The 20,613-nt window shown below is 53.2% G+C and overlaps 3 protein-coding genes across 11 annotated transcripts; 1 reads left to right on the top strand and 2 right to left on the bottom strand.

The window, feature by feature from the left end:
* Positions 1-1,930: 1,930 nt before the first annotated feature.
* On the bottom strand, positions 1,931-10,681 carry NDRG2 (NDRG family member 2). 6 transcript variants are annotated; one of them, XM_068548339.1, is made up of 16 exons: positions 10,603-10,681; positions 8,899-8,965; positions 8,094-8,174; positions 7,215-7,320; positions 6,864-6,984; positions 6,619-6,681; positions 5,627-5,687; positions 5,338-5,424; positions 5,088-5,144; positions 4,809-4,912; positions 4,291-4,335; positions 3,934-3,985; positions 3,646-3,693; positions 3,361-3,396; positions 3,156-3,207; positions 1,931-2,925 (listed from the first exon to the last, which is right to left on the bottom strand). In XM_068548339.1, exons 3-16 carry the CDS (start codon positions 8,166-8,168, stop codon positions 2,759-2,761), a joined length of 1,074 nt encoding a protein of 357 aa, XP_068404440.1. In that variant the 5' UTR covers positions 8,169-8,174; positions 8,899-8,965; positions 10,603-10,681; the 3' UTR covers positions 1,931-2,758. The 6 variants fall into 6 exon arrangements, with proteins under 6 accessions (XP_068404440.1, XP_068404458.1, XP_068404424.1 ...); XM_068548357.1 differs by lacking the exon at positions 10,603-10,681 and adding an exon at positions 10,453-10,576; XM_068548323.1 differs by lacking the exon at positions 10,603-10,681 and adding an exon at positions 10,355-10,564.
* Positions 9,119-17,406, top strand: TPPP2 (tubulin polymerization promoting protein family member 2). Of its 4 annotated transcripts, none has more exons than XM_068548388.1 (5): positions 10,424-10,455; positions 11,738-11,841; positions 15,693-15,934; positions 16,184-16,337; positions 17,142-17,406. In XM_068548388.1, exons 3-5 carry the CDS (start codon positions 15,762-15,764, stop codon positions 17,328-17,330), a joined length of 516 nt encoding a protein of 171 aa, XP_068404489.1. In that variant the 5' UTR covers positions 10,424-10,455; positions 11,738-11,841; positions 15,693-15,761; the 3' UTR covers positions 17,331-17,406. The 4 variants fall into 4 exon arrangements, with proteins under 4 accessions (XP_068404508.1, XP_068404498.1, XP_068404489.1 ...); XM_068548379.1 differs by having other exon boundaries at positions 10,449-10,510; XM_068548407.1 differs by lacking the exons at positions 10,424-10,455; positions 11,738-11,841 and adding an exon at positions 9,119-9,183 and having other exon boundaries at positions 15,756-15,934.
* Positions 17,407-19,094: 1,688 nt separating this feature from the next.
* RNASE13 (ribonuclease A family member 13 (inactive)) lies at positions 19,095-19,556 on the bottom strand. Its single transcript, XM_068534892.1, has one exon. The coding sequence runs from the start codon at positions 19,554-19,556 to the stop codon at positions 19,095-19,097; it is 462 nt and encodes a 153-aa protein (XP_068390993.1).
* Positions 19,557-20,613: the final 1,057 nt, after the last annotated feature.

The raw sequence follows: 20,613 nt of genomic DNA, 5'->3' as shown, positions 1-20,613 counted from the left end.
GAGCTGGGGAAAGTTAGGAAGAACCATGCCAACCACAGGGGGGCACTGAATCCCCATGGGCTAGCCTGGAGTGTGCAGGACCCACAAAGCAGAGAGGTCAGTCAAGGACAGCAAAGCCCTTCTCCCTTGCTCCCAGCAGACAGCATCTCTCCCTCTACCTAACTCTCGGGTTCCTTATAGATGCAGAGGCATCTGTAGGAGAGAGACACACAGAGTCACCACCCATTTCACACACCACCTCCATGACAGATACACACACACACACGCTCTCTCCTATGTACACACAACTGTAATTTACTCCCTCTTCCGAAGATTACCCTGCTAACAGTGTTATCTTTTTAGGCAAAGGTACTGAGAAGACCTGCCTTCCCTTCCATAACGAGCAACAGCAGCTATTGCCAGTCAAGGCTGTGAGTTCTTTGCCTTTTCCTCATGTTTATCTAGGAGCTGGTTGGTCCACTGACTCCAGTTATGCTGTTTCTTTTCTTTAGTGTGGCATTTAAGCACTGCTGGCTGCCTGCCCTGTGCGTGGTTAGCCAACACCCTCACCATCAATAACTAGCTCTATAACTTGTATAACTCTGCTGGTCACCTAATACTGCCCCCTTCTGGTCCTGGCCTACTGTATTTAAAATAGACTTGGTCCTGTGAGAGAGAGTGAGGAAAAGCTCAAGATTCAAGAACATATTCCATGCTCCACTTTTATGCCAGTGTGTTGGCACCAGACACCAAGCTGCATTAGTCCTCAGCTCGGTTCCGCTGAGGAAACTGTAATTGCCTGTGGGGTTTCTATAAGGTAATCTGGCAAATGACCTTGTAATAGTCTATCCACAATCTTCTTGCCAATAATGCTATATGGTTCCTTCTCATTTTTACTTCTTTATTATTTTTTTAAGTTTATCTTCATTTTTATTTATTTTTGGCTGTGTTGGGTGTTCGTTGCTGTGCACGGGCTTTCTCTAGTTGCGGTGAGCGGGGGCTACTCTTCGTTGTGGTGCGCAGGCTTCTCATCGCGGTGGCTTCTCTTGTTGCGGAGCACGGGATCTAGGCACGCGGGCTTCAGTAGTTGTGGCACGTGGGCTCAGTAGTTGTGGTTCACGGGCTCTAGAGCGCGGGCTCAGTAGTTGTGGCACACGGGCTTAGTTGCTCCGCGGCATGTGGGATCTTCCCGGACCAAGGCTCGAACCCGTGTCCCCTGCATTGGCAGGTGGATTCTTAACCACTGCACCACAAGGGAAGCCCTCATTTTTACTTCCTGTGCCCCAAGAGCCCAAGAATCAGCTTGCATCAGCCACAAAATATCTGAAGTCCTCTTGATGATTGTTCATACTTGAAAACTTCTCAGAGAATCACAAACATAGTCTAATTAACTCCCTGATTCAAAGGAGAGATTTCTGAGAGGAAGTCTTTTTTGCTGTGACTCTCCTGAAGGAGTCTTCCTATTGGGATCAACTATGAGCAACCCAACCCCTCTAGCAACTGCATGAGGCCTGGTCTACTGATTGTATCGAACCATCTAAAATAGAATCTACGTGACCCTAGGGAGGATCCTGCTGGAAAATGAGTCACAAGATGTCCTTGAACATTTCAGTCAGCTTTCTACGCTTCCTTCTTTAAGATCACGATGTTGGTGACGTCTCTGAAATCCTGTGGCATTTCTCAATGGTCCATTCCACAGATATGAAGTATCCTAAGATCTGAGTAGCTCCTCCCACCCCAAACTTGAAAATACTATCAATATCGAGGACAATACCATTCTATTGGAATAGGGACCAGTAACTATGAGGTCACATTTTGTGGCGTGTCTATGCTATATAAGCCCTCTCCCATGGTTTCTGTCACTTTGAGAAGAGAATGTGAGAGCTGGGCAGGGAGAGGGCAGGAAAGGGGCATGAGGCAGGCATACTCAGACAAGGAAGAATAATGGAACTCGGATTCCTCTACAGTTTATTGTTACAGCAGAAGTTGTGGGAGACAGGAGGGTGGCCCCCACACATAACGCACCGTGGTCAGAGCCCCAAGGCAGCCCTTCCCACCGCAATGCCAAGCCCCAAGCAGCCCTGCCCAGCTTGGCTCCCTCCCCCCTCCCACTCTAGACACACACTGTCTAGACAGCTACCAAAGTTAGAGCAGCCAATGGCCCCAGCCCCCTTCCTATTGCCCAGCTCCAATCCTTCTGTCACACTTGTTCACTGCCCACCACTTCCCATTCCAGCTTCCATTTCCACACTGAATGTTTCTGTCACATCCTGAGGACCACTAACCTACCAGCAGTTCTCCCGACACACATTCATTTAGGCCCATACCCTTCAGCAGTCTGAAGGGTTCATGAGAAGCCATATCAGCTTTGGTGAGTGTGGTGCCCCAGCCCCGAGCCCCCGACTCTTGCAATATGGCATAAGGAGGCAGAATCCGGAGGAGGCGCCACGGACAACTACAACAACCTCTTATCCCTTAGCTACAGACACCCAGAGTGGGGAGGGGGGGATACGTGCCTTCTCTGCCTTAACACCATGATGAAGGAGGGGGGTCATTTAGGGGTCTGGGTCCCTAAGAGATATTAGGACATCTCTCCCAGGAGCTGAGGGGAATCACAGGTTAGAGGTCAAGGTTAGGGTAGCAATCAAAGATCAAGTTCCTCTCCGCACACGATCTGCCCCGCTTCCCTTGCTCACTCTGGCCCAGTGCCCTACACACCTCCCAGGTTAGTGCTGGGGGAGATGAGGGCTGGGTCCCACACCAGGGCAACAGGGGTCATTCAACAGGAGACCTCCATGGTGTGCCCTGGGGGCCCTGAAGGGAGATGCCCAGACTCGCTGCTCTGGGACAGGGTGCGAGAGCGGGATCGGTTGCCATCCAGGGATGCGGCACTGGTCAGGGAGGCTGTGCGAGACCGGGACAGGCGAGTCATGCAGGACGAGGCCACTGTGGAGACAGAAGGAGAAGCAGGCAGTCAGAGAGGAGAGGGGAAGAGAGGCTGGGATGCTTGGCTGGAGACGAGAATTACAGATGGGGCCGGGGGGTCAATGAGCTTGATTTGGCAGATGGTGGTAAATCCACGAATTAGCCTGAAAGGGTTGCTCCCCTCAGTGCCCCTCCCTCCTCCTGTGCCAACACCCCCTGTCCTCATGACAGCCTCTGACCCACATACTCACTATAGCCCATGCCTTGCAGGAAGTACTTGAAGGCCTCGGTCAGCTTGCCTGGCTGTAAAGGTAAAACGAGGAGAGGGAGACAGGGAGGGGAGGTTAGAAGCTGAGCTAGAGCTTACGGCCGTGGCACGTTAGAGATGGGGTGTGTGGCGAAGGGTATAGTTCAGGGCCACTAATATCCCACCCCACAGATGGCAGGGGTACTCACCTGAGTCAGCTGGGGCTGACCTCCGGAGTCAGCCATCTGTTCAGGAGAGAGCCATCCAGAAAAAGTGATACACACATAAATAAAAAGCCATGCCGAGAGGTAGAAGAGGGTCTCTCTTCCCCAGGTTCCCCGCTCCAGGCCTTTAGGGTGTTTTTTATTTTTTTTTTTACTCCACCCACCCACTTGCTCCCATGGAGGACCCTGGGAGCCTAGCAGCTGAATCTAGAGAGGAGCTATGGCTCTGGACAGGGGGCCAGGAGTCAGGCTGGGCGCGGGGTTACGGACCTTGAGGAAAGAAGTCTGGGTGGGGTCCAGTTTCGAGTTACATTCCACCTGGAGTAAGGAAGAGGCTGAATGAATGAGGTCACACTCCCTGTGGCCCCTCCCAACCAAGGGACCCAGGGACCCAGACCCAGTTTCTTTCTTATCAGCCCCCTACCCATTTCCTTCTTACCAGGAATCAAATTCTTACGCCCCAAAGTTGCTCTCCCTGTCCCAAACAGAGCTTGCCTCTTGGCAAGACAGCCCTCTGACTGCCACCCTCCCTCACCCACACCAAGATTCCCTACTGACCACTGCATCTTCATGGGGTGCTTGGTCTCCTACCACCAGCATCACAGGGCACCTAGAGGCATAGTGTCGGGGAGTAGGCGGTGAGCCCCTGGCACTCCCTCCCCCGTCTTTTCCCAGAAGAGCAGCTGGAAGATGTTGGCTCCAAAGAGGAAACATCCTTCTGAACCTTGCTGACCCCACTAACAGGGTTCAAAGTGGTAAGACCTAGAGGGTCGTGATTTGCTAAACAGGATGGGGGGGTGGGGGGTGGGGCAGGTGACAAGAAAATTCCCTGGCAAACGACTCTCCTTCTAAAGGATGGAGGCACCTAGGGAAGATCCAGGGAGAGAGGCAAAGCTTTATCCCTTAAAGTCTTACTTGAGGGTGATATCGCTTCCACGCTCAAAGTTCAGGTCTCGGCGACTGAAGAGGGTGCAAAAGAAGAGTAGGAATTTTAGGCAAGTAGTGCTATCCATCCAGACATAAGCCAGCTCCCCCGTGAGGAAGTTATCTTCCTCCCCAAGATTAGAGTCAAATATTGGTGATTACAGGTGGGATCTGAAGGAGAAGGTGGCAGACAGGCCTCAAGCATGAGCCCTGTGGTCATTTGTGCCCAAGGTCCCTGGTCAGAGGGCAGTGAAGGGGATGAAGGGCACAAGGATACGAGATCATCTAACTTCTGGGAATCCAAAAATCTAAGGCAGTAACAGGAGAGAGGGGGCCGGCTCCTCATAATTCTCCCCCTTGGGTCTGTCCTGCAGCTGCCCCAGCTGCCCCCAGCTGACCACCGAATCCTGCCCGCCTTGCATGGCCTACTTCCCAGTCTCCCCTCCCCTTCTCTGTGCCTCCCATGACCCCTGTTACTGCTTCTACATTTCTCTTACATGCCCACTCACTTGTTGTAGCTGTTCCAGTACAGTTCAATGTTCTCCAGGTTGGGGGCATGTGTAATGATATTTCTATACTTCTGTATCAACTCAGAATTTCCAGACAGCTCTTCCTGAAGGAAAGAAGAGGGAGAATAATTAGGGCTGGGAAGGGAAGTCAACAGTTACTGGATGCGAAGAGGCAAGCCCTCTTCCCTCCCCAGATCATATTCCAAGTAAGGAAGTCACCCCAAGCATTCCAGTCCCTGCTGGTCCCCTCTACTTCTTCCAACTTCCACAACCACTTACCTGGCTGAAAAGATGTCCAAGGATCATCTCCGGAATGGAAGAGGTGAGGCCTGTTAGCTACGTGGAAAGGGCAGGTAAGAAAGCTCAGGACATTAGGTGGAGAAGAGACCTAGGCAAAGTGACATGGCTTCTTTCCTGCTCCATCCTCCCTCCTTGAAGCTCACAGGCCAATCAGTTATGTTGTTAGAGCCTGAATGGACCCATACGGGGGAAGCCCGCCCTAGATCTCAGCGCACAGGCCCCTCCAAACCTTGTGGGCTGCCCAATCCATCCAGCCCTTGGCATTGGGATCGATGTTGATGAGGACAAGACCCTCGACAGTATCCGGGTGGGTAAGCTGAGGGGCAGTAGAAGGAATGGAAATCAGAGGCATACATGGCCTTACCCCCTCCCCAGTGAGCTCCATCCACCCCAGGCTCCACAGGGCCTGTCTCCCCACCCTCTTACCCACGTCCTCCCCCTAAGCACACACTAATAAACAATACTCTGCCTGAGCCTTGGACCTGCCTTTCCCTCGTCTGGGGTTTTTTATTTCTTACGGCATATCGCGACAGGACGTAGGCCCCAGCTCCAACACCGACTCCAATTATCGTGGAGAAACTGTGAAAGGGAAATGTAGGTCTAATGGGTCCTGGTGTCCAAAACTTTGACTCTCCAAACTCCTCACCCTCCTTCCCAAGGCCACGGGCACAAAGGACAGAAAGGGACCTTCCTTTGGGGGATGCTGAAAAAGAAGGTGCCAAGGAGCTAAAAATGGACACTGGTGGTCAGCGTCAGTCCCTGAAGTCCTCCCCCAGCTCCCTCTGGGAGAGTGAGTGTCTTGAAAAGAAACACCTGTTCGCCAACCAACCAGACACTGTTTCCTATGTAGCTGTTTGTCCATTCTCAACTTTCAGGAGCTAGTTCAACTTGTTCTGTTTTAGTTCCTGGTTCCTCTAGAGGAACTGGGAAGAAGGGAACTTGAAGCAAGATGTTAAAAAAAAAGATACAACTTTAGTGAACAACAGGAAGAATGGGGAGAAAGAGAGCCAAAGGGTGAACCAGAGCTGCCCAGGGCCCTGGTGCCCAGGAAAAGCCAAGCCAAGGACAGAGCATCAAGGAGGCCTTGCCCGGCTTTCTTTTCCTTCTCCCACTCCCCTCACACACACGGTGCCCAGGGCACCAGGTGTGTGTCTGGAGGAGGCAGAGGGGGTGGGAGGGAAAGACAGGTCTGTCTGGTTCCTCGGGGACTGTGTCACCCCCTCCTCTTTCTTCTCTAGCTTCCAGATCAGAGAAGCCCCTCCTCAGCCTGAGGCAGGGCCAGGCACACAGCTTCCTTTTCTTCTCCTCTATCCCTTAGGGCTACTCTGCTGACTCAAGCCAGTTTTCCACACCCACCCACTTCCTCTCGGCAATCAGATTGGAGCATGGAGAAGGGAGGATACTTCTAGTCCAGACAGAACTCGCCCAGAAGCCGTGGACACAGGCGTTCTAAGGGCCACCTTGTGCTGGAAAGAGAACTCTGGCTTGTAGGGGTCCCCAGGCCTCTCACTTTAAGTACTGCAGGATGCAAGGGATCATGTCCGCAAGCTGGTCCAGAGATGGGTACTGATATCTGGGGAAGAAAGGAATGTTGAGGAAAACAGCAACCTGCCCTTACGGCCCCCACCTCAAGTGTCCTACTCTTCCTCTCCCAGAATCACCACTCGCCCTCCCTTCCTTCTTCCCCGGTCCAATCTTCTCCATACCTGCCACGTGCCTCACAGTCTGATGAGGAGGAAAGGAGCTAATTCTCACCCCAAAGGGAACACGGGAGCCCCCTCTTCCATTCCAGGGGCATCCACATGAACCCGCACGAAGTTCTGAATGATTTCCTGCATATCCGCAAATTGAAACAGCGGCTTGAAGCAGGATTTATCTAAAGAGAATCCCCATCACCCCAATAGTAGAATTAGACAGGGAAAATGTCCCCAAGTCACAACCCACCCTCTTTCTTTCATGCCACAGTCAGGCTAGGAGAGAACTTTTCCTTGACATGCCACATGGCTCCCTTCCCATACTGACCCCTCCCCTCACACTGACCAGGGTTTTACCCTTCCCCGCAGCCTCTTCCCAGAAAGAAATGGGAGGGGAAGTGAAGGTCCTTACAGTTGAGTCCCACATCATGGTAGGTGAGTATCGCTGGGCGTTTGGGTTTGGGGGTGCCATAGACAGTAAAAGTGACGGAGCCATAAGGTGTCTCCACAGAGTGAGTCTGCAGGAAAACAGGTCACCATCAGGTAGGAGTTGGGCTAAGAGGAAAAGAGGCAGGAGAGGAATCTCCACAAAAGTCACGGAGTTGAGGGGAGAGGGGCAAAGAGAGGAGACGGGAACCAAAAAATAGAAACAGGATCGGCAAGAATTCAGTTTATGTAAAAATGACACTGCAAGATGATTTTGAGGGTGGAAAAGAATAATGAAAGATCGCAGAGCATCAGGGAACTCTGAGAAGGGAGGAGAAGGAACGAAAGGGGAGAGATGGGGACAGGAAAGGACTGGACTAGAAGGAGAGGAAGCAGAGAGGAGAGAGAGCCAGGTAGCGGCCCTTTCCTTCCTGGGGAGAGGACAGCCCCTCCTCCCACCTGCGGCTGCCCCAAGCTGTTACCTGTCCCTGGTCCAGGAGGATTCGGGCAGCTAACTCAGCCTCCTGGAGAAAGACACACACGGACAGATACACACGGAAACACACAGCCACGCAGAGTCAGATGGAGAGACAGATACAGATAAAGAAAGGTAGGTAAAGAGACCAACAGAGACCAAAGACAGAAAGAGATTGACAAAAAGAGACACGGAGAGGATGAAGGTTAGCGTAGTTACAGGACAGAAGCCTGGACTCTCAGTTGTGGTGTATGGGGAGAGAAACGCGGGTAGACATGGAGAAAGCAGGGGTGTGGTTAGACGGAGATCATGAATTTGGGAAGGTAAGGAGTGAGGGGGTTGCCTGAAGGTCTGGAATTCGGGCCTGGGAGTCAGAGGGTCTCTGATAACCTTGGCCACCTCAGGTGTCTGCCCTGGCAACAGCGGCTTCTCCTCCGTGATCTGCACCTCCTGCAGCTCCGCCATGGTGGCCTGGCAGGGTGAGGAAACACGGAGACTGGGGAGGCTGGCTCCATACCCCCGCACCTCCTCGAACAGCTGGCTTCCTCTCTCAGCCCTGGACAATAGGGCGCAGAGGGCCCCAGGAGCTGAGGACTACTCCGGGACACAGAGAGGGCCTTTCCTGCCCCCAGCTCCAGATCCAGGCAGCGGGGTAGGAGGGCTTGTGGAGGAGGGCTCAGGACACCACTTCCTTTTAGCCTGGCCATCCCCAACACCCCTCAACACCCACACCTCCGGACCCCTCTCCCCTGTCCTGGATGGAAATACCAGGGTGGGGCAGCAGTGCAGCTCGGGTGTCCCAGGCTATATTTATGGGCCACCCCACACTCCTAGTTAGGTAGGGGGTGAAACTCGTGGCTCAGTGACTGGGTACTCTAAAGATACTAAGGATGGGTAATGAGAGTTCACTGTGGACTGTGACCTTCAACTAAAGCCCCAAGGTCAGCAGCGCAAAGGGAAAGGGGCTAAAAATGACCTGAGTAACATGACCAAGAGGGGGAGGGGGAAACAAGAAAAGAAGCACAAGGGACATCTGTGTCCAACTGACTCAGTGCCTCCCTTCCTCTCAAGACTCTTCCTCCTGACTGTGAATAAATTAGCATATATTCAATCTTTGAAACGGGGGCGAGGAGCAGAGCACCTGTGCAGACCAGCACAGTAAAGGGCCCCCAGCCCCGGGGGTGGGGTCACTTACTGGGCTCCTATTGGCTGGATGCAGTGGGGTTAAGGGTCAGGGTTCTCACTCCTCCTGGCTCTGGGGTCTGAGAAAACAAGGCAATGAGGTGAATGACATGGGAGACAGACCCTGGGTCTTTTAGGGACAGAAAGCCTAAGCCAAGACCTGGACTACCTGGGTCACCAACCCTTGCCAGGTCACTAACTCTCCCCAATTTGTACCCCCGAGTCCAGTGAACAAGTCTTCTCTAGGCCTCAACTAGAATCAGTACAGGCTGGAGGGGTCTGCGGGGCAACACAGCAGGTATCAGTCCAGGCGGGGGTGGGGGGGCGGTGGCGGGGCGGGGAGAGGAGAGAAGGAAGTGCTGATGTGGAGGAGAGAGCGTGGCTTGTGTCAGAACCTCTGGATTCTAGTCCGGGGTTCTGCAGCTACTAGTGCGACCTTGGCTCAGCCTGTCACTACTCTTGCCCTCAATTTCTCATTTGCAAACTACAAGTGGGGACTAGGGGATCCCCAAGATTTTTGACAGCCCTCGAGTGAGACGGGGTAGCAGAGCACGACTTTTTCTCTCCACTATTAAAAAAAAATTTTTTTTTTAAGCCTCGTGCCATCTCTTCTCTCCTCCACCCAGTCTCGGTGTGGGTCCCGCGAGTGGAAGGGGGGGGGGTGTGGAGCGGGGAGTGAGGGGTTGGTCCCACAATCTCTTCCCAGCCTGCCCCGGCGACCTGCAAAGGCCGAGCGCCGGCTGGGAAGGGATGAGTAGGACAGAAGGGACTGACTGGGCCCAGCCCCCGGGACCTGTCCCTACGAGTCCCTTCGCTGCGCCTCCGCGTGGGGACTGACACGCACGCAACTGGCGCGGAGCGCCCTGGACCCCGGGCACAACCTCGCGCACGCCCCAAACACGCCCTGCAGCCCGCGGAGCCTCCGCCTTTGTGCGCGGCGGCCCAGCGGCCCTCCCGGCGGGCCCCTTCCCGCGAGCCGTCAACTCCGAGCGAGCGGGATCAAGCCGGCCCCGCCCCCACCCCGGCCCCGCCGGCGCCAGCCAGGCCCCGCGGCCCCTCGCCCGCCCTTCCCCCTACCTGCTGCCGCCGCGGCCACTTCCACCTTCACTTGCCTTTGACTCCCCGGCCCGCCCCGGCTCAGGCTCCCCACAGACCCGCCCCCGGCCCGCCCCCGCCCGCCCACGGGCCGCCGGATCCCCGCAGATCCGCCCCAGACCCCCTGTAAACACGCCCCCCTTCCCCCAGCCCCAGGCTGCCTGCCGCTTTGGGAGGGGCTGTGCTGGGGGCCCGAAGGGAGCTCTAAGGAAAACAAACTGCTGGGTGCTTCCAGGCTCCGGCCCCGGCTACCCGCAACGGGGCGGCTGTGGGGTACGCGGGGATCCCTTAGTCCCGCGGGGGATCCCCACGCCCGCCCGCAGCACTGCCGCCACCCGTGACCTGGCTCTGCCTGTCGCACTCGGGCTCCTTACTTCACCCCCAGACTCCGAGGTGGGGACGGATAAAAGGGAGGCGAATCCAGGGCGCTGGCATCCCACGAATTTGACTCCACCCGCCCGGAAACAGTTACTAGGTTAAGGGAGGATCGCTGCTGAGGAGGCGGGGGTCTCGCCCGCTGGGAGGGGAAGGTGTGCCTGCGCGGACTGGGCGGTGGGGGCTGGAGGTGGGAGCGTCGAGGGCGCAGGAGTTCCAGCTCCGGGGCTCCCAGGGTCCTTGGTACCTCCTCTCTCTCCGCAGTGTCCCGACGCCTGCTCTCCGGCCGCTCCCTGAGGAGTTGGAAAACAAGGCGGGGAGGGGGGACGGGGATTGCGGGGGCCGCTATAAATAGAGGGAGATCGCGGGAGGGGGGGAAGAGGATGGCCAACGGGGACTCCCGGGTCAAGGCCCCAAGGGGGGGCGGAGGAGGGGCCAGGGACCCCCAGGGGTTCTGACTCTTGGGTAAACAGGCGCAGGGGTGGAGTTAACTCTGTGGAGGTGGAGTGGGGGCTTGGGGAGGACGCAGTGTCCTGGGCTGGGACCCAAGAGACCCTGTGGCTTCAGTGCTAACCCCTTCTAGTCTGGCCCAGAGAAGGACGGTGAGGCCAGCTCGGCCCGGCAGAATCGCATTGCCCAGACGCTGGTTTCTCAGGCACTGCTGCGTCTCTCTGGGCCTGGCTGGGTTTGATGTCCTGGACCCCTCACTCGCCCTGCCCTCCCCCCACTTACATGCACCCTCCCTGTGCCCCTAAGAGGAATGCCACCCAGAAGGGGATCGTTATGTGGCTAAAGGGATTCAAAGTTGTCTTAGACAAAAGGACACCAGACTGAATTTCTCCCCACCTGCACCCCTTCCAGGCCCCCTCCCCCGCTGAGGTCCCCACCCTATCCTCCTTCAGCCTGGCTCCCGAGTTGCCATTTGGGGGGCTGGGCACCAGGCCAGTTGGGAACAATGGCCAATGGAACTGGAGCTGCCAACTGCAACACCAGCTCAGACTGCCCCCCCAAGACCCCCAAAGTGCCTGCCCCCTCCTGCCTGGGAACTGCCCACCACCACCACCCTCACCACTCACAACCCAATCCCATCCAAGGAACATCAATGCCCCTTTCATCCCCACTTGGCAGGGTCTATTGGAAAGGAGGGCCCAAGAGGGAGGAGGTGACCCACAGTAGAACCGGTCAGGATCAAGCCCAGCTTTTAGCAGCCCCACATCTAAAGGATCTCCCTAGATCCCCCAATTTGGAGCACCCAAGTTTTCCTCCATTCCCTTCCCCCACTCCCTTCATAACTATTTACCCAGAAACTGGCACAGCAGGTGGGCACCCTGGCTCCTCTCCTAGTCCCCTCTCCCCTCTGATGTCATTTTAACACTCTCCAGGACAAGGAAAAGCCTGCTGGAATTGGGACTGTAGATAAAGATGCATAAGACAGAAGAGAGATTTCCCCAGCCTGACTGCAACTGGGGGAGAAAGAGAGCCTAGGGTGAGAGCTTCTGCCGGCAGCCTCCTCTGATGTGTCTAAAGTAGTCTTACTTGGAGTGGGGGAGGGAAGGACCTGGAGGTTCCAGCATCTAAATTCGTCTCTGGGTCAGGATGACTCAGGGGGAACCTGATAAGGGGCCGACGCAGGGGCGTAGGGCAGACAGGAGTTGGGAAATTTCCACTGGGATCTGTTTGCTTCCTAGGCTTGGGGTCTCAGCCTGCCGCAGGCAGTAATGAGGCTGCTTCTGATCTAAGATGGGGTTCCTCCTTGTCAGGGCAGGTCTCAGCCTGGCCCAGTGTCAGTGGCCCAACAAGAATACTTTCTGTCTCTAATTTCCTTCTCTTGGGCCAGAAGCAGCTTCAAACTATACCTTCCAGTAAGCCACAGTTTTTTGTTTTTTGGGTTTTTTTTGTTTTTTTTTTTTAATTTATATTTATTTTTGGCTGTGTTGGGTCTTCGTTTCTGTGCGAGGGCTTTCTCCAGTTGCGGCAGTTGCGGCGAGCGGGGGCCACTCTTCATCGCGGTGCGCAGGCCTCTCCCCGTCGCGGCCTCTCCCGTTGCGGAGCACAGGCTCCAGACGCGCAGGCTCAGTAGTTGTGGCTCACGGGCTTAGTCGCTCCGCGGCATGTGGGATCTTCCCAGACCAGGGCTCGAACCCGTGTTCCCTGCATTGGCAGGCAGATTCTTAACCACTGCGCCACCAGGGAAGCCCCTAAGCCACAGTTTTAAGTACCTGCTCCATACAAGCCACTGTATAGATGGAATTCAAAGAAGTGTGATGTCTAGTCATACCCTCTCTAGAGCGTAGGATCCAGTTGAGTGAAGGTATAAAGATAGAAAAAATTAAGAAGTGATGTATATATAAATTAATTGTTTAGACAATAAGTCCTATAGCAATAGTTTCCCACCCTTTTCAAATGGGAGATCAGAGATTTCCATTTCCAAATGATGGTTTTAGATTCCCCTGATGGGGACAAACCGTGAATTCAGCAATACTTTCAAATAAATTTGTTCAGTCTTCTGATAATCGCAACATCTATGCATCTATGCACCTACATGTGCAAAGCTTATTATTTACTCAACGACCAGTCTTCTGTGTACATACAGATTGCAGAGGTCCTTGCAATAACTCAGAAACCCTTGCCCCAGGAGGCTGCAGCCCACAGGCTAGGAACCATTATCTTAGTATAATTCAGAGGAGGAAAAGGGTTGGTTTTCTTCTAAAGCAACTAGTGCTCAAGCTGTTTCATTTTGGGCTTTTTTTATGAATTTATTTTTTACTTATTTATTTTTGGCTGCGTTGGGTCTTTGTTGCTGCGCACGGGCTTTCTCTAGTTGTGGCGAGTGGGGGCTACTCTTTCTTGCGGTGCGCGGGCTTATCATTGTGGTGGCTTCTCTTGTTGCAGAGCACGGGCTCTAGGCGTGCGGGCTTCAGTAGTTGTGGCTCGCGAACTCAATAGTTGTGGCTCACGGGCACCAGAGCACAGGCTCAGTAGTTGTGGCGCAAGGGCTTAGCTGTTCTGCGGCATGTGGGATTTTCCCAGACCAGGGCTCGAACCTGTGTCCCCTGCAATGGCAAGCAGATTCTTAACCTCTGTGCCACCAGGGAAGTCCCAGGAAAAGGGTTTTGTTCCTAGGGTAAACCCTATGAAGAGTACAACAATGGAGTACTTGAGTGGTAAGGAGGGGCATTCTATCCAGGCAGAGAGAGATCATGAAGGAAAGTTTTGGGACAGAAATACACAAGTTACTTTGATGAATTGAATAGTAGCTACTATGTGCAAGGTAATTCCCATATATTATCCCCTAATACTATGTAAGGTAAGTACTATTGTCCTCACTATACAGATGAAGAAATTAAAGCTCAGAGATGTTCAGTGACTTGCCCAAGGCCACTCAGCTAGTAGATGACTTATCTAAGACTGAAATCCCCAGATTCATTCCACTCCAAGGTTATTCTCTCTCCACTAGGCTTCAGGTAGCTTCTGAAGCATATAATGATTAGGCCATTATGGCCGCAGATGAAGAGTAATGTTGATGAAAGGTAGGTGATGTTTGGTAAGGTAGATTGGAGCCAAGTGTGAAGGTCCTTGAATGACAGGCAAAAAGGTTTGGCATTTCAGAAAGGTTTGAAGATCCGTAGAGTGTTCTTGAGTAGCAGCAATGGATAAATAACTGTTCTGTGAAAATTAATCTGATGGGGGGTTTAGAAGAGGTGGATTATGGGGTGGATAGGGGTGAAGCATTTGACTTAGGAAAGAGGTCGTTTAGAAGTCAGGATAATCAACTGGATATGAGATGACAGGGACTTGAATAAAGTGTGGGAGTAATAGCAATGGAAAGAAAGGAGTGGATTTGTAAGACAAGGGAAATTATAGGAATTGGTGAATGATTAGATGGGAAGGAGAGGAAAGTCACCAACCTAGTTGCTCTCTTTTAGGGGCCCTGAAGTTCATTCATCTGTATGGTTTCTAGCCAGAGAAAAGGCCAAAGAGAAACCCCTTCTGAAAGAAGAAACAACACATTTAGAAAAAACTGAATAAAATTATAGCATTACTTTTAAAAAAAAGGGGCGGGGGGGGTGGAATTCACTGGCGGTCCAGTGGTTACTCAGTGCCTTCACTGCCGGGGCCAGGTTCAATCCCTGGTCCGGGAACTGAGTTCCCACAAGCCATGCGGCGCAGCCCAAAACAACAAACAAACAAACATACAAACAAAGAACATCCTTGACCTGCACAGAAAATTATCTAGAGTCTGAGGCTCAACCTCACCCTGACCCACCCAGATGTGCGACCCTCCAAGGCCCATGCTCTTTCCACATGGGGCCCAACTTTGGAAGCCATTTAAAGCTCCTATTACACCTGGTCTGCCAAAGCCAGTGGGATTTTCCATGTTGGTTATGAACCTGGACCTGGAGACTAGAAAAAAGGACAATGTTGGACTGATGTCAACCTGTTTCCATTAACTCCTTCCCTGAGCTCTCCTCACCTTTTTTTTTTTTTAATTTTATTTATTTATTTATTTATTTATTTATGGCTGTGTTAAGTCTTCGTTTCTGTGCGAGGGCTTTCTCTAGTTGCGGCAAGTGGGGGCCACTCTTCATCATGGTGCGCGGGCCTCTCACTATCGCGGCCCCTCTTGTTGCGGAGCACAGGCTCCAGACACACAGGCTCAGTAATTGTGGCTCACGGGCCTAGTTGCTCCGCGGCATGTGGGATCCTCCCAGACCAGGGCTCGAACCCGTGTCCCCTGCATTGGCAGGCAGATTCTCAACCACTGCGCCACCAGGGAAGCCCTCTCCTCAGCTTTTGTTGAGGGACAGAGCATAAGGCAATTTGATAAAGACCCAGAAGACTGGGTCAAGCAGGGTTGAAACCATGAGGGAAGCTTGATCACCTGCAGAGATCAGGAGGTTGGCAACATGCTCAAAGCAGCATGCAAGGTAGGGACCTAAGGACCCCACCCCCAAAGATTAAGGCTGTAACAAGGGCTGAAAATGATGTCACATAAACACTGCTGAGGTCATAGAAGCTTCCCTCTTCTCCCCAGTCTTCCCACTGCCACACAGTCTCACCAGCCAGCTGGCTCCCACAGATCTGCACACACTTACTTACAAAGGCTGGGAAGGGTCAGACACCATCTGGGTACTCTCAGGTACACAGAAGTGATGGGGCAGTGGGTGGTGGTGGTGATTATTCAGTATGTAGGATCCACACTAGTATCCCTCGTACTGGGAACAGTAGGTCAGATGGGAATCAGAGGGAAGGGGGGAGAGAGGGAGAGGGAAAAGGGGGTTTGTTCCTGTTGCTGATTCTGATTTTACTTTAACCTTCATCATTATTACTCCTCAGTCCTCCCTTCCCCTCCTCCCTCACCCGCAAGTCTCCCCCCATACTGTCCTCCCCCATCTCCAGTTGACCATGGCATCAGAAGCAGAAAGAACATTCCAGCGGTTTGCTGTCTTTGGAGAATCGTCAAGCAGTGGCACTGAAATGAACAACAAGAACTTCTCCAAGCTGTGCAAAGACTGTGGCATAATGGATGACAAGACGGTCACCTCCACTGACGTGGACATCGTGTTCAGCAAAGTCAAGTAAGAGACCAGAGACGGGAGCGGGGGGTGGTGAGTAGAACTAACAAGGTGGTGGGATGTGGGAGGGTTTCTGTGGTGGAACATTTGTAATGTGTCTCCTGAGCACCTACTGGGTGCCTGGCACTGTGCTAGTCCCTGTCGTCAAGGCGCTCAGTGTGTAGAGGCCCTGTCTGAGTAAGGGGAGGGTTAGACCTTGGAAGGTGATGAGTTCATGTTCCTGAGTTCCTGGATTTCTGTCTGACTGATCAGAGCCAAGAATGCCCGAACCGTCACTTTCCAACAGTTCCAGGAAGCAATGAAAGAACTGGGCCAGAAGCAGTTCAAGGGGAAAAGCCCAGATGAAGCCCTGGAGAACATTTATAGACTCATGGAAGGCAAAGACCCAGCTACCACCGGTGTTACTGTGAGTGAGTCTTCATTCCTGACCCCTGACCCTACTTCCCTGAGTCCCTGCTGCTCCTGTGTCCCTTCCTCCATGCCGATGTCCCTAACCCCTGCCAATAGCAGCACTGCAGGGAGACAGGGCGGAGGCCTCTGGGCACTGTTGGTATTGAAACAGACTTTAGAGATCATTGAGTCATTTCAGAGGTGAGGAAACTGTGAGAGGAAATGACTTACCCAAGGTCCACAGCTATGTTAATAGTAAAACTTAGACTCATTCCCAAGCGTCCAGGATCTGGGCCAGGCAACTAGGGCCTGCTGGCTTTTGGGGGACACTGAGTGCGGACGACTTGGTACCTGAGCCTCGCTCCTCTTCCCGCTCTTATGTAAGGTGAAATATCTGACTTCCTCCCTCTCACCCGCCCTCTGTTCCCTACTTGTCCCCTCTCTACTAAAAGTTCTTCCTATTCTAGGTTTCAAATAGGGCCTTTCCAACAGGACAGACTTTGTGTTTTAGGTCTGGGGTTGAAGTCCTCTGGCTGCAGCCTAGTCAAAATAGCTCCTCTGGAAGCAGAAAAATCCACACACACACACACACACACACCCCACTCATTCCCATACACCAGATTTCTTCCTCACAAGTGGATGGTTCTTATTATAGTTCCTGCCTACAACTGCACCTGGGCCCTAAGCAAGCAGCACCATGCCAAGGGTTGAACAAGAGCTCTGAGAACTAGTCGAACTACTTGAAGGCCATCTCTAGAGAAGGGGCGTGATGGTGGAGGGGAAGGGAGAGGGCTCAGACGCCTCATCCTCTGGCTTGCAGAAAGCAATGACGGTGGGAGGGGTGAGCCGGCTGACGGACACCAGCAAGTACACGGGCACCCACAAGGAGCGCTTTGACCAGAGTGGCAAGGGTAAAGGCATCGCGGGACGAGAGGACATGACTGACAACTCAGGCTACGTGAGTGGCTACAAGGGTGCTGGCACCTATGATAAGAAGGGCAGCAACTAGGGAGTAGCCTCACCTTAGCCTGCCGGCCCTCGACCCTGCATCTTTAACACCGGGGAGCTTGGGGGCCAATAAACATCTGTGTGTGCAGCAGCTCATGGGCTCTATCTTCCACCAGGGTGAGGGAAGAGGGGCCCCTTGGTGCAGAGACAGAGAGAGGAGCCGAGAAACCCAAGGATGGGGGTTCTCAGCACCACACCCTTTACTCTACTTGGCCTCCCGCCATTAGGTAGCAACGCCTTCAACAGCTGCTTCTAAGAACACGGCTGAGGAATATATTTGGAGATAAGAGAGAAGCTAGATGTGGAGGCAAAAGTATTTGCTACTTGTGTTCACATAATACTGATATCCATCCCCTTCGACCTGCCAAAGGGGAGTAGAAATTCCTGATTTGAGCTAGTAGGACCCAGATATTAGCAACTAGACCCTTCCCGGCCCCTCCACCTTCCTCATCTGTTGCAATCCATGTTTTGTTGAGGAGAAATAGAAACCAGAGAGGGTGGGCCAAAGATCTACTTAGCCTAACTGCTGTTATGAGTTTATTCTAGAGCTGACGGGGAGGGAGAATCCATTTTCAACACCCAGCCTGGAACTGAGCTTTACCCCACCCCACCTCCATCATGGTAGACATGGAATGGAAGATCCTACTGACTGCCAAGGGTAGCCCAGTAAGATGGCCAGAGGTGGGTGGCCTCCAGGACTCTGAGAGTAGGAGTTCTGGTGCACTGAGGAAAAAGGAATGAAATCAGAACTAATTCAGATGTGTTTTTTTATCTTTTTATTTTGCAGTGATTCACAGGCAGATGCAAAAAGTACAGAGAGGTCCCATGTACCCTTCACCCAGTTTCATCCAATGGGTATATCTTACGTAATTCAGATATGGTTTTAAAACCTTCTGTGACTACAGCTGAGCCCACTTCACCCCTGCCTTGTCAGAGGCAGGTTCTGGAGTTTGGGGGATGTTAGGAGGAGGTTGGGAAGTAAAAGGATGCAGGAATCTGGGGGGAATAGGTCAGAGAAGATAACTTGGAACTCCAGTGAGCCAAGCTGAGACGGATGGAAGGAAAAGAGGTCAGAAAAGAATAAAGGGTGACTAAAGAGGTTGGGTGTGTAGGGGAGAGACTGCACTGGGCTCCATGGTGGAAGGAGGATGGAAAGGACAGGTTACATGAAGAGGAAATCAGTGATTCCGTAGAGAGGAGCAGACTGAGAGCTTGGGAGAGGGGGGACGTGGCCTGGAGAAATGAAGCTACTATGAGTCTAAGACTCTCAGGGAGGTCCCTATAGCTAGAGATACCTACCATGTGGGTGAGTGAGTAGAGGGAATCATAAGGGAAATGGGGAAGACTGAGAAGGGAAGGGTGGCAGGGATGGGGATTTGAGACTCGGAACTGGTACCATGGTGTGAGCTGAGGCTCTGGGCCTCCAGCCACGATACAGGATCTGGCCCAGTAGATGAACAGTCACTGCCAACTGGACACAGTCAGCTTCTTGGGTGGGTGAAACTGTCTGTGGGAGAGGGAGGATGTGGCAGGAGTGATGGGGGGAGATAAACAAGTTAGAAAGAGCCTAGAAGACAGTACAACTTTGCATGGTGACCAAAGCTCTGGACATGTTTCCTATCTCCCTGGTCTCTTGGGAGGGGATCCTGCCTACCTTTGAAGCCAGGAAGGAAGCCTTGTACCAGGGATCAGAGCTTCAGGAGTGGGGACAGGCTGGTCCGTAGCAGCAGTAGGGGGGCTGGTTCAGACTTAACACCTCCCATCCCTAGTAGAGGCCAATGATATCTATCGGTTCAGCATCATACTTTTGGGAGCAGAGCAGATAGAGCCTTTGGTTGGTTAGGGTGCTGGTGTAGTGGCAGCTGGTGGGTGGCTGCTTGGAGCTCAGGGAGCAGATTGTGAGGGGGAAGGAGTCCTGGGTGACTGTACAATATTCATTGTAATTCTCACAGAAGCTCTCGCTGTACTTGCAGAACTTCTTGATGGCTGTCCACGGGGCATGTAAGACATAATGGATCTTTGGGCAATACCAGCTTTGTTGTCTGCCCCGTACATAGGACATCAGACCATTACAGTAGCCCCGGAAACCCTTTGCGTAGTTAACCTTGGGATAGTCGATATGTAAGATACGGAAGTTCTTGATGGCAAGCTGTAGCTGGATGTTTTCGACCAAAGCTGGCCCTAGAACAAGCTGGAGGAACAGGAGCTGGACCACAGGTGGTGCCATTCTTCCTGCTGGCAGAGTTAAGGTGGTTGGAAGCAGAGGTGGGTCTCGAGTGGCTGTCCGCCCCTTCCCAGAGCTTCCAGTGTGCCCCCAGCCTTCCCCATGTGCCTTCCCCTATGCCCTCAAAGCCGGACTGTCCTTCAGAGATCATCCGGCCCAAGTCCTCATGCCTCAGAGACAGGAGACGTTTGCCCAAGGTCACCCATCTGGTCAGCCACCTCTAGCTTGGTCTACCTTAGGGTCTCAGCCTCACCCAGTCCGGGAGCTGTAACACTTACGAAATACGAGGTCCAACTGGTCCTTGGGTGAGAGATGCTTCCCCTCTATCCCTGGCCCAGTTAATCCTTCTGGTAAAAATGCGGAGGGTCCAGAAGGGACAGGCTCAGCTACACTTCTCTGACTGAAGTGGAAGGACAGGAGCTGGAGGGCAGCAGGGCAGGGGTGGGATTCTTCCTTCCTGAGGCCAAGGACAGCCCAAAGGTAAGAAGAGGCTAGAAAGGTTTCTGGATGAAGACCAGTCTGGGAGGAAGGAGTGTCCCCTGGGTTTGAGGAGCCCCTGTGCTGAGGGGGGTGGATGAGGGGGAGGAAAGAGACATTGCTTTCTGGTCTCCTCCTCTCTGGTGTCATCAGAACACTTAGTTCCAGCCTCCTTGCGAGAAGTCCCGAAGTTCTTGGGTTTCCTTTGATGTCTTCTCTGGTTCATAGGCCATGCTCCTGTGGAAAGGTGACAAGGAAAGCACCGTCATGTTCTTGAGGAACAAGGTGCTGCTTATTCCTGACCCTCAGAGAACAGAGGGTCTTCCGCTCTCTCATCCCACTCACTGGATCCCCGGAGGCCACGTACGCAAGGGCCTCCCGCCTGAGTGCTGGCCTGAGAATCAAAGACCTCAGTGTGGACCTCCCCCACCATCCCCACCATCAACTTCACTCCAATCGTGATCACACGGACACTCTCACCTGTAACCTCAGGCCCTCTCAGAGTCACAGCACTCCTGGAAATCTATGCATGCTGACCCCGAAGCCTCAAATTTGTCAGGTGGGATTAGACAGCATAGCCTGG

Source organism: Eschrichtius robustus, chromosome 1, assembly GCF_028021215.1.
Source record: "Eschrichtius robustus isolate mEscRob2 chromosome 1, mEscRob2.pri, whole genome shotgun sequence".
Taxonomy (NCBI): domain Eukaryota; kingdom Metazoa; phylum Chordata; class Mammalia; order Artiodactyla; family Eschrichtiidae; genus Eschrichtius; species Eschrichtius robustus.
Note: the sequence above shows the minus strand (reverse complement) of the source record. Positions and strands in the feature narration are given on the sequence as shown.

What these genes read in the sequence shown, in the direction of transcription:
- RNASE13 (XM_068534892.1), bottom strand. Translation starts at nt 19,556, where the DNA reads ATGGCACCACCTGTGGTCCAGCTCCTGTTCCTCCAGCTTGTTCTAGGG.
- NDRG2 (XM_068548339.1), bottom strand. Translation starts at nt 8,168, where the DNA reads ATGGCGGAGCTGCAGGAGGTGCAGATCACGGAGGAGAAGCCGCTGTTG. An exon ending in CCATGATGTGGGACTCAACT is followed by an intron (nt 6,985 to 7,214) that starts GTAAGGACCTTC and finishes GATTCTCTTTAG; the next exon opens with ATAAATCCTGCTTCAAGCCG. An exon ending in CACCCCATGAAGATGCAGTG is followed by an intron (nt 3,694 to 3,933) that starts GTCAGTAGGGAA and finishes TCCTTACTCCAG; the next exon opens with GTGGAATGTAACTCGAAACT.
- TPPP2 (XM_068548407.1), top strand. Translation starts at nt 15,762, where the DNA reads ATGGCATCAGAAGCAGAAAGAACATTCCAGCGGTTTGCTGTCTTTGGA. An exon ending in ATCGTGTTCAGCAAAGTCAA is followed by an intron (nt 15,935 to 16,183) that starts GTAAGAGACCAG and finishes CTGACTGATCAG; the next exon opens with AGCCAAGAATGCCCGAACCG. An exon ending in CAGCTACCACCGGTGTTACT is followed by an intron (nt 16,338 to 17,141) that starts GTGAGTGAGTCT and finishes TCTGGCTTGCAG; the next exon opens with AAAGCAATGACGGTGGGAGG.